The sequence below is a fragment of the Carya illinoinensis genome, chromosome 13, assembly GCF_018687715.1.
Source record: "Carya illinoinensis cultivar Pawnee chromosome 13, C.illinoinensisPawnee_v1, whole genome shotgun sequence".
Lineage (NCBI taxonomy): Eukaryota > Viridiplantae > Streptophyta > Magnoliopsida > Fagales > Juglandaceae > Carya > Carya illinoinensis.
In genome coordinates this window covers 16,063,322-16,078,230 of record NC_056764.1, presented here as the reverse complement: position 1 = coordinate 16,078,230, position 14,909 = coordinate 16,063,322, and the positions used below count along the sequence as shown (strand labels likewise).

The following is a 14,909-nucleotide window of genomic DNA, read 5'->3' as shown; positions in this document are numbered from 1 at the left end:
TTATGAATTTTCTAGTTTGTGCTCTTAGCTCTTAATAATGGTCCAGAGGCCGGAGTGTTACATTGGAAGTAGAATGAGATCATATATTTTAAATTTTTATTTCGATCAGAATACCCCGAACTAACATAATAGAATTCAAAACCATGAAAAAAGAGTTATGAAAAACACGCTAGCTTGTCTTGTTCATGGAAGGTAGATATATAAATGCTCCCGAAGAATAAACAATGTATAATTAACAAAGGAAATAAATTTAATACATCATGTATACGTAATCCGTCCCAAGTTCTAAGCCTCAATTCTATCCTACGTTTCATCAACACCATTAAAAGAAATTAATACTAGGTCTATAAAAATCTTACAAAAAAAATAAGCCACAAACTGATGTGATCGAGACTAAATGTGATACATCAGATCTATCTTATATTGAGTTATATCAGTTTGTAAATATTTTTGTAAGATTCTTGTATAGGCTAAATATTTATCACGCCATATAAGATTCAAGGGAAACCCTCAACAGTGACTGAATTTAATCTTCCACTTCACTTGGTCTATATAGATGCACTGATCGCCTATTTATTGGTTGTAGTGGTCTTGCATTTGTCTCCGAGTCCTGCAAAAAATAAGGAACAACCATCTTTAATTACTACATGAATATACACTTCGAGAAGGACCCCTCCCCTGAGAAAGAAATTGGAACTTTGACGTGATATGTACATGTTTGATATATAAAAAAATAATCGAGTGTGAGAGTGGATATACTCACATCATGAACGGCCAGGCGAAGCAACCTAACTTGTTCTCGTGTAACAGTTCTCACCTGATCATGAGTTAACTTGATCAGAATTATTTACATCTTTAATAACAATATATGAAGAGTTGGAAAAAAAAAAAGAGAAACAAATTACATACCTTTCTCACGATGGTCCATACAACATTTTGAGTACAAGGGGGAATTGTAAGGGACCCAATATATCTGTAATACTTTCTACTGCCTATCTTTATGTTCTTTGGGTCGACGATTCCCATCGCTGTCACTTCTTCTCTGTTACCGGCAACGGCTGACAACTGATGCCTCATCTGTAAGTAGACATACACAACACAAGCCATTAGAGAGAGAGAGAGAGAGAGAGAGAGAGAGAGAGTTTGATTTTTATTTACCGATGACAATAAAGAATCAGGGCGTCCAATCGTGTACAAAATTCCAACCACAGCAACTTTTCCATCGGAACTCTCATGGAACATGTGCATCTCTAGATCAAACTTCCGGCCATTGATAGTGTGTTCAGAGGGTGAGTGCCAATGGCTTTGCTGGAGTACATATTGAGTACCATTTATTACAATATATCCTGCGCCACCTTCCCATTCCAGCTGCATTCACAAACGTTAATTACTCAAGAAGAAGAATGGTTACTTCAAAGAAATCATGAGGAAGGAAAAATAATTTGCAGATTTCTTAAGACTTGCGCATGCTCTTTACCAGAAAATCTCACCAAACCCAACAGCTATATAATCGCTATCAATCCCATTACGCATGAAAATAGCTAAAATGATTTGTCTTCTAGTTGGTGGATATGGAATCGCACTTTATTGCATTCCCATTATTTATTTCATTAATTTCTCTTTAATAATTCCCTCTTGATGATCTTTTACTTACCTTCATGTCATGGCCTCTATTTTTGAGAGTGGCGTTAGATGGACGGTAATTCCGATTAAGTCTCCCCAAACGGGAAACTACCTCCACCCTTTCATTCAGCAAATCAATCGGAGATTGCATTGATCCACCTTTGCACAAGCTCCATTCAGGGTGAATCTCTCCCCATTGAGACGGTCCCTTTCCACTTTTCTCACTGTAGTCAAATTCTCGTTCATCATCTGCACCATTAAGGAAAGGGGAATGAATACATTTATGTTATGACAGCACCTTTGCTAATTAACAGATTTACGAAAACAAGGAATGTCTATACATCACCAAAAGCTGAATTACAATGGTAAAGAAGTTAGGTGAAAACAAGCATTATTATTATAGACAGACTATGAAAAGAAAGTGAAAGAATAATGATTATAAGACTGATGAAAATCTAAGTTCTAAAATATAAGATTACTGAAGAAAACAAGATAGAACTACAGAAACGCCTTGAAGAAAGTGTTTGGAAGCGTCCTCCATGCGTCAATATATTGTGTTTTGCATGTCGTGTCCGTACATGTTTGTTTGATGGAAACAAAATAAGAATTTCAATACATGAGAAGCATTGGATTTTGCCAGCTTACCAACTTCTTGAGATGTTGCAGGCCGGGATGAATGCAAAACAAGAACAATGAATAAACAGTGAAACAAGAATTGGGTTACAAGCTTCATCTTTTCGATCTTGGAATTTCCCACGATTTTGCAACATGTGTTGGAGAGGTTTGAGCACGCAGATGGGCATATATATACACGTGGCACCAAATCTTTCTATGCGCGTTGAAGTAAGGCGTTTGAAAATTGAGGTTTTTTTCTTGTTTATTTGCCAAATGTCCATTTCGGCTGCCGGTTTGAAAAATAGGAACATAATGAGAAGACGACCCAGGTGGCCTTGTTATTGTTCTTTTACTGGCTTATAAATTCATTCTACACACTTCTGCCATTTGGGATGCATTTTGTCAGCTTTCGTTCTTCCAAAATTAGTCAGTTAGGTCAGCTTGGTGCAAGAAGAGTCTAGGCTAAAGCAGTAAAGCTATGTGAAACCAAATTCTACCTGAAATAAATCTGGCTAAAAATCCGGAGGAAAACTTTCATTTGACTATCGAAGCATTATAATTAAATGGAAACGTGATGATTCTGGCCTCCAGCAAATAATATAATGTAGAAGTTGGCAATCGAGGACAAAAAAAAAACAGAGCAGAAATATCATTGAACAATCGTTGAACAATTTTAAACATCATTGAACAATCGTGTCATTTGCGTGGATGACTGGTTTTGAGAAATATCTAGAGTATCATTATGTTTTGTAGAACTTCAAACTTGAATTCGTTTCTCCAAGTTACGTATAAAGCACGATCTCTCTCCATTTTAAAATTAAGTTCACACTTATATTAAGGGTAAAATATCTTAACAACTAGAGAAGAAGTCGTTGATCAACTTTCAAGCTAACTAACATTTTAATTTAATGTGTAAATTTCGAAATTGGAAACAGAGAGACAAGTTATCGAAGTCAAGATACGTATGCGCTGATGTTTGAAAACTATCTTCTCTATGATGACGATGATGCACTGGTTGACCCAAAAGCAGAAATGTTGGGGAGAGGTTGGAAAAAGCTCAAGTAAACTGACGTTTGGCCCAAAATGCTTTGAACTCTATTTTGTGGTGATCTAATGTTTGACTCTTCAGGGTGAAAACGGAGAAAAATATATTTTATATTAATTCACAGATTTATTCTTCATTTTATTTTCCAATACTGCATGATGGTGGAGTGCGACTCTCACGTTCCATTAACAATTTGAAAAAATAACTTTGATCAAGAGGATTAAAAGAAGAGGAGAGTTATAAATACAAATGAATTACATAAAATTACTTTTTATAAATATATATTGTTTTATTTGATCCATTAGATCTATTTTTTAATTAAAATAACTTTATAATTTGAACTACATCAAATTACGTCAGTTTATAAAATTATTTTTATATATTCATTTTATGGCTTGGGTTATTTCCTTAAAAAGAAACTGGCGACTTGTTTATATATATATATATGTGATTTTTTATATTATATATAATTTATATATATATGTATAATATATAATTATATATAAAATAAATTTGTGATATATGTTAAATTACTAATTAATATAATATTAAATTTTAAAATCCTATGTAAATAACTATCTATTATTACTATAATCTATTATATTGATAGTTATACTAATACTATATCACTATATATTTTAATATATCACTATAGGTTATAATATAATTATAATATACTATATTATATTATTACTATATTATTATATATTATAATATATATACTATATAATATATCAAAAAAATCAGATCGGAACTGATAATATCAAAAATACCGGCTTCGGATTATAACCGGTGCAGTATCGATTTTTTAAATTTTAAAATAAGTATATATTAATTTGATTTTAAAATACGTACAAAATTAGATCGAATTAGACTTATCACAACCCTACAAAAAGTGTTAGGTAAATAGAAAATGCCACGTTTTCGCACAAAAAGACGTAGAACTCATTTCTTAAAACGCGTACGTATCTATTGCAGTTCGCAAGGATCATTACGATCAGCAACGATATCGTTTTATTTCTTTTAAGTTATAATTTGGAAGTCTTTCTGCATGCATGGATGAGTTGGCAAAATAAGGTCGATTCCAAATTTTGACTGTGCTCCCAAATTTCTAAGTTGAATAAAAATTTTTAATGAGTGGCTGACAAGAAACCAAAGCCTTTTTTTCCTTGATGCATGTTTTCTTTGTAAGGCTGGAAGAGTAATTTTTTCGTAGCTATATATTATAAGTTTTTTTTAGAAATATTTCAATCTTAATATAATTTTATAAATCCACATGACTTAATATCATACATTGTAAAATTAAAATTATTTTTATTTAATTTATCATACACTATAATAAAATTGAGATTCAGTGACGTTTTAAAATTGGTGATAGTCCCCAAATTATCACAAAAAATCAGCTTTTGTGACAGTTTATACAAACCGTCACTAAATCTAGATGAGAATTTATCTGACATTCAAATATAAGCAAATTTATGTTTGAAAATTACATGGACGTTCGAACATTAAATATTTTTACATGCAAACGTAATATTTTTTGGCGCCAACATTCGAACGTTAGTTAGTGAAGTTCGAACGTTGGATAGAGTATTTGGTAAATATGACTATATTTAAAATTTTATATAGTTTTTAAATAAACTAATGCATAGGCCTGTTCATACGGACCGGATTTTATCCGGCCCGGCCCGGAACCCGGATAACCGGATTTCCGGTTCCGGTTATCGGACCGGATCAAATCCGGTCCGAAATCCGGATGGTAGAAAACCGGATTAATCGGACCGGGTACCGGATTTTAAATCCGGAACCCGGATTTAAAACCCGGTACCTGGATTATAAAAGGAAAGTTACCAGTTACGCCCGGTAGGGTTTTCAAATTTCGTTTGTGTTGATTTCTGCTACTCGAGTAGCCGCTCCCCACCCCCACCTCGAGAGATTTCTCCCAAATTTCCCTCCTCTTCTCTCGATCTTTCTCTCTGCTCTGTAAATTTTAAGACGACGAAAGACTGTCACACGTCGTCTGCCGATCGAAGATCTGTTACTCGCGGCCATCTTCTTCTTTTTGTTTTTTTTTTCTTTTTCCAGATTTGCAGAGGGTCCCAGACCAGTGGATGCCTGTAGCTATCGGGGAGATCTCTCAACCCTAGCTACGAAACCCTAGTCGTCGCCGTGATGATCTCAACCCCCCCTCTCTTCGCCCACCAACACACTCATACGCATCAAGTAAGGCCCCGGTCCTTTTGTATTTTTTTTTTCTCATTCTTCAACCTTAGATGTAAAGGTTTAGTACTATGAGTAAAGGTTTCTGTTTTTTTGTTAGTGTTCGTTTCCTGTTTTTTCGTTTGGGTTCGTTTCCTATTTTTTCACTTGGGTTCGTTTCGTGTTTTTTGTTGCTTTTACCCTGTTTTTCCTCATGGAGCGAAATACTAGCCACAGTTATAGTTTGGATTGATCGCTGTCCTAAGGTGTTGGCTTTGCTGAATGCAGCTACAGGTTTTGCAAATCTGGTTTGGGATTTGTTGGTAAACGATATGGCTTATGTGCCACTTTTTCTCACAGTTTTATGGGGGGTATGGAAATCTGTGTTTATTTCAGCACAACGACTCTGTAGTGAAGTTTACTCTCATGGACTCCACCAGTAAGGGGTAAGGTAAAACTTAACTTTGATGGTGCTATGTTCAACTTTATTCGGTCTGCAGGTGTTGGAGTTATTGTACGCGATGACAGTGGAGAGGTATAATTGGCTTTTTGTCATAAGAAAGTTGGTGTATATGAAGTAGATGAAATTGAAGCTTTGGCAGCACCATGATCTGGTTTACAGTGGTTTTAAACTTGGGTATTTCTGATTTAATCTTGGAAGGGGAATCGATCCTTGGTGGTTGTTGAAGCCAGTCCGGGGGCTTTGATTGCAGAACCTCAGTTTCTTCTTTGGCAATTTGTGGATTTTGAAGTTACTCATGTTGGTAGACAAGGAAATGAGGCTACTCATTTGCTTGCAAGACATGCTAGAATGAGAGATGATACTGTACAGTGGTGTGGCCAATGTCCAGATTTTATTCTTTGTAGATGCAGCCATGTAATTGCTTTTGGTTGTTTGTTAACTTTTTTATGATGAATGCAAATTTCTGATGTAATACAAAAAAAAAATGTGCCTTGCTAAAAAAATCACGCTGCATTTTAAAATATTGGATATACATTTAGGCATTTAAGCTTTTACATGGGTTAAAAAAAAAAAAAAAAGGATCCGAGTTCAATCCGGGACCCGGAATCCGGGTTTTGAAAAACCCGGATTCATCCGGGTTTCGGCCCATTTCTAATCCGGGTTAATCCAGTCCGGGTTCCAGCCCGGATTTGAAATCCGGGTTCCGGGTTGGGTTTACCCGGATTTCCAGGTTGGAACCCGGATGAACAGGCCTACTAATGCATCATTTGTGAACAATTATTACAAATTTAAAGATATTGAAATTTGAAGCACAATGATTTAATATTAAAAGTAGATAAGCTAACATGAAAAATAATTGAGAATTGAAATTGAAAACAATTGATACATTATATAATATTAACAATACATTAATACTTTTCGTTTGGCCATGACTGTTCAGGCCCCGAGCTGAGCAGTGTCCGAGTTGGCTCCCTCTCGGCCCTCTTTCCTTGTTGTCAAAAGATAAGCCATATCTTGAATTAATAAGAACAAAGCATTAAAACAATAGTTATAAATATTTTGTAATAAAATTTAAACTATTACTAATAACGTTCGAACGTTTAGACATACACATTTGAACATTATAAGTAAAATTTGAATGTATAAGACTATGAGTTCGAATGGGACTAGCAAATACTCGAATGCTCGAACGTGTTTACATTTAAATGTTTGAACATGATATGAATAAATGCACGTGCGAATGAAAATAATGTTACGTTTGAACATTTCCCACTTAAACGTTCAGACTTAAGTGCATCATTTGGAACCAAAGGTTAACATTCGAATGTCTTACACCATGTTCAAATGTGGTATGGAAACGTTCGAACATATATCCTAAACATTTGAATGTATATAAATTCCACGTTCGAATGTTAATGGCATGTTTGAAACTCAACGATTGTTGACGTTCGAACGTTGCTATTAAATAATATATATACTATCATATCATATAGAGTGGTGTTATTTTGCTGCCTGAATAGCACCGTTCCATTTGAGTTCTAGCACATTTGTGCTTTTTTTTAACTTTTTTTCAAATTTTTTTATATTTTTTGAATATATTTAAATATTTTTAAAAAATAAAAAATATGCCAGTACACTAAAAATTACTTCCTAAATTACTAAGTGAAAAATAAAATAAAAGAAAAAATTTTCTTTTTGGGTCAACTTGGGCTGTAAGCCTTAGGCGTCATATTAGTTTTTCTCTTATATACTATATATATATATATATATTATTATATAGTATATTATATATTATTTATAATAGTAGAGTACATTTTTTTCCACGTTCAAACGTATATGCATATACGTTTGAACGTGGAAAAAATGTGAAAAATTTCTCTTTCATTTTTAAATAACGTTCGAACGTCTATGCATATATATTCGAACGTGAAGCAATGCGGGAAATTTTCCACTCATTTTTAAATAACGTTCGGAAAATTTTTCACTCATTTTTAAATAACATTTGAACGTTACTTTTTAAATGAATAAACACACGGGAGGAAGCAGAATAATTTCTTCTGCTTCTCCCATGCGTGAAAGAGAGAGTGAGAGTGAGGAGGGTATGGGTTAGAGAGAGAGTGTGTGTTAGAGTGAGAGAGAGTTAACATTTTTGCTCTGTCCATTGATTTCGATAAGAAAAAACTCTTTTTTTCTTTGAATGTTTTGCAATTATATGATATTTATTTTGTGTTTTTTATATATATATCTTTAACTAGCTAGTGTTGTGGTTTTTTTGAAGGATTGGTTGTTATGACTTGTTCACAACTTGTGATTTGTAAGAGAATATTGTGAGTGATAGGTATTGTTCTAAACTTTATTAATATGTTTATATATTTTGTTGTGATTTTGTTGTGGATAATGATGAATATTTTGATGTGTATAATGTGAGTTGATTGTGGATTTTGAAGGATTAGATATGGGTATAATATTGTGAGTTGAGTAGTGAATATTGATTGTATTTATTGTGAATATGTTGTGAATTGGATATTATTGATGACTTAGAATGAATTGAATTGTTTATATTGATGAATTAGAAGGAAATCTTTGTGATATGGATTATGTAATATGACAAATTAATATGAAAAGTTGTGTTGTGTGTATGCTTATTCTTAAAATGATCGAAAATATAAATATTGGTGTAAATTTATGGATTAAAATGAATATGTTTTACAATTGTATACATGAATTTGAAGCATATGTTGTGGTTATTTTTTGTGCGACTATGTTTTGCTATTTGTGAATTAGTTATTATTGTGCATATGTATATGTGATTTGTGAATTAGTTTAGTCTATAAGGAATATGTTTATATATTGTGAATTTGTGTATTACTATATTTATTAAAATTGTTGAGAATATATTTATATATTATGGAAATATATGATATTATTATGAATAAATTTGTGAACTTTATTGAATATGTTGAGAATAATTTATTAAATTATGCAAAATGTCAATAATTTAATTTTTATTTGTATTTCTTTTAAAACGTTACTTATTTTGTATTTTTTTTTTTATCAAATGAGTATATGAGATCAAGATAGCAAGAGTTGGAGTTTCTCTTAGAGCGACAATCTGATTTAGAGACTGGTTTACAGGAGCAACAGAGAGACCAGGAGAAAAAAATGCGTAGTGAAATCTAAGAACAAGTACTGAGGGAGATGAGAGTCCAGGTAGAGCATATTATGTCACTACAGCAGAATCGCGGTGGGCAAGGAAAGAAAAAAGAAATGAAATCAATTCAATTTTCTCATTGTGTAAAACTTTTAATATATAATTTTGTAACTATATAAAACATTCTTAGTTGTTAATTTGATGGTGTAATATGATGATACAATTTGTATATTTTTTAATTTCATGAAAAAATATTTTTTTTATCTGTACGTTCGAATGTATATAACAAACGTTCAAACATTGGTTCACATTCAAACTAACATTTGAACATAATTACATAAAATTATGAAATAACATTTGAATGTATGACCCAACGTTCAAACATATTCACCCTCAAAATAAACAGAACGTTCGAATATTTAAACGATTTACGTTTGAACGTTTTATTTGACGTTCAAACGTAAATATGATACGTTTGAACTATAACCAATGAATGTCAACTTTTCTCTGTCGAATGTCAATCGGTCGGGTTAACGTTTGAACGTTACATTTTGTGATAGATTTTGACCGTCACAAAAAATCCCACATTCAAATTTGGCATCAAATTGAAGACCTCCTACCGTCACTAAAAATATTTTTTGTGATGGTTGAATAGTAAATTGTCACCAATTATTTTCTATGACGCACATTAGATACCAAATGTCTTTAGTGACATTTTGGTCATTTTTTGTGACGTTTTCCTCTATCACAAAAAACCAATTATGTTGTAGTGATACAAAATTATATCATATTGTAAAATTATTTTTATGAGATAACTTTATCAATATAACACTACTATGAATAGTTTGGGTTATTTCCAGCTCATCAAATCACGTTTTCAATAAATGTTTTTCCCATATATCTACAATGAAAACATACATAAATAGACCATTGATTTAGAAAAAAACATTTGAGTAAAAAATTTAAATTGACAAAATCAAAGCATGCATAGAGTATTTTAAATATTACTTATCTCGGTTTAAATAAGATAAAATAGATATGATTATTGAGTGGTTGACTAAAAATTGAAGCGCTTATTTTTAGGCTCAGTTTTTTGGTTTATTCCTAGCACGTCAAAAATCACTTTTCTAAAAAACGATTTACACGTATATGTTTATAAAAGCATTGATTTAGTAAAAATCCATAGTACTTAGCCATTGTATGTTTTTTTTTTTTCCAAAAAACAATTGATAAAATAAAACATATGTTGTCAAGAACTCGATGAATTGGAAAGAGAACTTGAAAACAGAGCAAATGGAAATGAATTCTGAATTGCATTAAAGAGAAAATGAAAATACAAGTTGAGTCCCAAGTTTGCTATTACATCATATTGATATTGAAAATGTAAACTAACAGAATTCGATTGTATTATCTATTTTAGCCTTAGCCTTTTCTACTTTGGACTTTAATTCCATATTATTTATATGTGATGCAATACTCCAACACCCCCTCTCAAGATGAACATGAATGTTGAGAATGTTCATTTTGCAAGGAGTATGGTGAAAAGGAAATGATGATCCAAGTGGCTTTATGAGTATATTTGCCAACTGTAACCAAGATAGAATGTAAAACAACTTGATGAGCTTTTCCTGCAACTTCTCTTGAACTAAATGGTAATCAATTTGTATGTGCTTGGTTCTCTCATGCTATACTGGGTTGTGACAATGGACATAGCAGATTTGTTGTCTGTATACAAGAGTGTTGGTTCAGAGTGAACAATCTGCAAGTCTTGTAGTGCATAGATTAACCATTGTATTTCACAAGTTGTAGTTGCAAGGGCTCTGTACTCTGTTTTAGCAAAAGATCGACTAATGGTGGCCTGCTTTTTAGACTTCCAAGAGATCAAAAACTTTCCCAAGAACACTGCAAAACCTTTTATGCTTTTCCTGGCATCAATGCAACCTGCCTAGTCACTACTTGAGAAGGCTTTCAACTAAAGTTCTGAGGATGAAGGGAAGAATAGAACTTGTCTAGGAGTGACCTTTAAGTATTTGAGTACCCTTACCATTGCTTTGTGGTGATTGACTGTCGGTTTGGCCATGAATTGACTCAAAACTTGGTAGAATAGGCAAGGTCTGGTCTGGTAATTGTTAAGTATAACAATCTGCCAACCAGTTTTCTATAGGCTAATGGATCTTCATATGGTACTAAATCATCAATAGTCAGTTTAAGATTGGATTCCATAGGAAATACTGTAGGTTTGGAACCAATGAGGCTAGTATCTTGTAGTATATATGTCCAGTGCATATTTTCATTGGCAAAGAGAGATCCCAGTTTGAGATCTTGCTACCTCTAGTCCAAGAAAATATTTCAATGGCCCCAAGTCTTTAGTTGTAAATTGATCATCCAGGAACTTCTTTAACAATTCAATATCTTGTAAACTATCACTGTCCAATAATACATGATCAACATATACTATCAATTCCATAAAGGATGCTGCTAACTTTTTGATGAATAATGAACAATCAGAGCTACCTTGAGAGAAGCTATAGCTGATGAAAGAGGCAGACAATTTTTCAAACCACTGTCTAGAGGCCTGCTTAAGACCAAATAGACTTTTTATAAGTCTACAAACTTTATTGTTCTTACTTGGTAGTCCAAGAGGCAAATCCATGTAAACCTCTCAATGTAGTTCACTATGTAAAAACGCATTGTTCACATCTAATTGATGAATATGCCGATTCTTAATTGCAACAATATCAAGTACAAGTCTAATAGAAGTAATCTTCGCAACAAGTGAGAAGGTGTCAAAAAAATCTAAACCTTCTTGTTGAGTGTAACATTTTGCCACTAATCTTGCTTTGTGTCTCTTTATTGTTCCATCAGTTTTGTATTTGATTCTAAACACTCATTTACAACCAATGGTCTATTTATGTTTATTTAAAGTAACAAGCTCCCATGTTTTGTTTAACTCTAAAGCATCAAGTTCAATTTTCATATCCTTTTGTCATTCTGGAAATTGAGCAGTCTGTTTATATGTTTTGGGTTATAATGAAGTGGTGATAGAAGCAAGGAAGGTTTTATGAGATGATGAAAGTCTAATTGTAGGAAGGAAAGGAGAAATGGGATAGAAATTACCTTTTATAGAGTCATCAACAGAAGGAGTTGAAGGAGTTGCATTTGAAGAAACTTGACTACAATAATAGTCTTGCAGAAACTGAGGTGCTTGTCTAAGTCGAGTGGATTTTCTGAGTTGCTGAGGATTATTGGAAATTTGATTGTTTTGAGATATATGATTGTTATAAGATATATAGGAGGATGTTGATGGTCATCATTATGTTCATCAATATGTGAGGTTGATGACACAGGTTGATTAGCAATTGGATTAGTAGGGAAAACATCATTGCTATATGGATTTTCTAATGGAGGGAACTGAAAAGTGTGAGTTTGAGGATCAGTTGGTACAACTGTAAAAGGACGAATACTTTCATGAAATATAACATTTTTTGAAATATAACATTTTTGGAAATGAAGCATAGACAACCGAATTTTTTTAGATGAGCAAGCTTTGGTGTTTTATTAAAAAGAATTTCAAAAGGAGTTTTATTTTTAAGAAGAGGGGTAGGAATCCTATTGATAATATGGGTTGCTATGAGGACACAATCACTCCAAAAAGGTAATGGAATATTTGCTTGAAACATTAAAGCCCTAGCTATACTAAGCAAATGTTGATATTTTCTTTCAATTGTGCCATTTTGCTGTGGGGTTTCTACACAACTTCTTTGGTGTAAAATTCCATTTTTATGGTAGAAATCTATAAGGATGAACTTAGGTCCATTATCTGATCTTACAACTTTGACAGTAATGTCAAATTGTGTTTTAATCAATTGGCAGAAAGTTTAAAGTAGGAATGGAACTTCTGATTTTGTTTTTTACTTGTAAACCCAAGCACAACGTGTAAAATCATCAACAATTATTAAGAAAAATCTATAACCTAAATAAGAAATGGTTCCAAATGGACCCCATATGTTACAATGAATGAAATCAAACATTTTATTAGAATTGCTATATGATACAAAAAATGTTAGTTTTCTTTGCTTTACTAAGGGACAAATATCACATACATTTGGACAATCCATAGAAATAGAGGAATCGAGATGCTTAAGAGAAGAAAGTTTAGAAAGGGATACATGGCCTAATATGTAATGCCGTAAGTCCAATGACTTTTGAGTAGTAGCAGAAAAATGAGTGGGATCAGTATGAGAATTTGCATAGGTAGGATTGAAGTAATATAAGCCTTATTTCTCAAATGCAATCCCAATTATCTTCTTCATTGATTGGTCCTGTAAAAGACAATAAGTATGAAAGAAAGAGAAGGAAATATTAGAATCTTTGGTTAGCTTGGAAATATATAAAAGATTAAAGGTGAAGGATGATACACATAAGACATTTTGCAAGAAGAGATTATTAGATATGCAAATTGTGCCTATGTGTGTAGCTGGTTGATTGAGCTGAAATATTGCATATCTTATAAATTTAGAACTAATATATTTAATTTATTTTATTACATTATTATTGGTTTTATATAAAAAAAATGTTAAGATAAATAAATCTGAGTTGTGATTTAAATTGATTAATAGTATAATTTATACTTAATTTTAGAACTTGTGATTTAATTGAGTAATTTTACTTTATATGCATAACACATATTGAGGAGATTTGACCTGGTGGGGACGGCAACATATATAGCATTTATTCATAGGGCGCCTCACATTATTTTTTGGTTGAAGGCATGAATTCAACGGATGCACATCACAAGTATTATCATTCCATTTTAGCATTTTCACGCTGCAACTTGAAAGAAGGATTTTAATTGGCTAGGACATCTTCACGCCACATGACTTGGGGAGCATTTGGCTCATGCACCGACTTTTGGCACTTGACACACAGCAACCATTATTCTATTGAGGAGTTATGACCTACACGGCATCATTTTATTTTTCACCTAGTGCCACATACAAGATTCTCTTTTGCATTCATTTCAGGCTATATACATTTTTATTGGCTTGAGGTTCATTCACACTGTACTTTTAATTCTCCTAGGCATTATTTTCATTTCAGCGCCGCTCCGAGGGGGAGAGATACAACATTTTTCTCTAGAGCCGAATTCCATTATTGATTCACGCTGCACAACTATTTGGACGGAAGACAATTCTATTTCTTTGGGCATTAATTGATTCAGGCACATCCACATAATTTCTCTTGGTCATTTTAGCACACGGGGATAGAGGTGTTTGGGTTTATACTATAGCCCTGTTGAAGAGCTCATTGAGAGGTCCAATTGATACTACAGTCTAGCTTCCTCCACTGCTTTCAATCTCCATCTTCATTCATTTGGCTTGCTCTTTTTATTCTCTACTTTTTATTTAATTTCAATTTGAAATTTATGGTGTATTCTTGATATTTTTGGCTTAAAAGTTTGGGCATTTTATTTGCTGTTTATTTATTTTATGTTAGTTATTTTTCTTGTTTCTTTAAGCTTCTATTAAATATACATTACAATTACATTTTAGATTGATTAAAGGTTAATTGGACTTAAATAATTTCAATTTATTATTTAATTTTCAAATTCATTAAAATTGTTTAGCGTAGTTGAATATTTAATTGTTAATTTTAATTTGTTAGTCTTTTACATTCTATTTTGACTCTCAAAAAAATTCAAAAATATGAATCTAGTTTATGACTAGTGCATTTTTTTTTTTAATTTTCGTTGCACTCTTCCATTTATTGTACATACCATCACTTTTATTTATGAAACTTTCCACCATTTTGTA

The 14,909-nt window shown here is 32.5% G+C and overlaps 1 protein-coding gene across 1 annotated transcript; it reads right to left on the bottom strand.

The window, feature by feature from the left end:
- Positions 1-201: 201 nt before the first annotated feature.
- Positions 202-2,420, bottom strand: LOC122290822 (alpha carbonic anhydrase 7-like). Its single transcript, XM_043098486.1, has 6 exons — positions 2,269-2,420; positions 1,655-1,872; positions 1,159-1,368; positions 910-1,077; positions 764-817; positions 202-610 (listed from the first exon to the last, which is right to left on the bottom strand). The coding sequence occupies exons 1-6, from the start codon at positions 2,354-2,356 to the stop codon at positions 527-529; spliced, it is 822 nt and encodes a 273-aa protein (XP_042954420.1). The 5' UTR covers positions 2,357-2,420; the 3' UTR covers positions 202-526.
- Positions 2,421-14,909: the final 12,489 nt, after the last annotated feature.

Excerpts from the sequence above, each read along its gene's own strand:
- LOC122290822 (XM_043098486.1), bottom strand. The coding sequence starts at position 2,356 with ATGAAGCTTGTAACCCAATTCTTGTTTCACTGTTTATTCATTGTTCTT. Across the intron at positions 1,369-1,654 it reads ATAGAGGCCATGACATGAAG|CTGGAATGGGAAGGTGGCGC; the intron begins GTAAGTAAAAGA and ends TTGTGAATGCAG. Across the intron at positions 611-763 it reads TTCGCCTGGCCGTTCATGAT|GACTCGGAGACAAATGCAAG; the intron begins GTGAGTATATCC and ends TATTTTTTGCAG.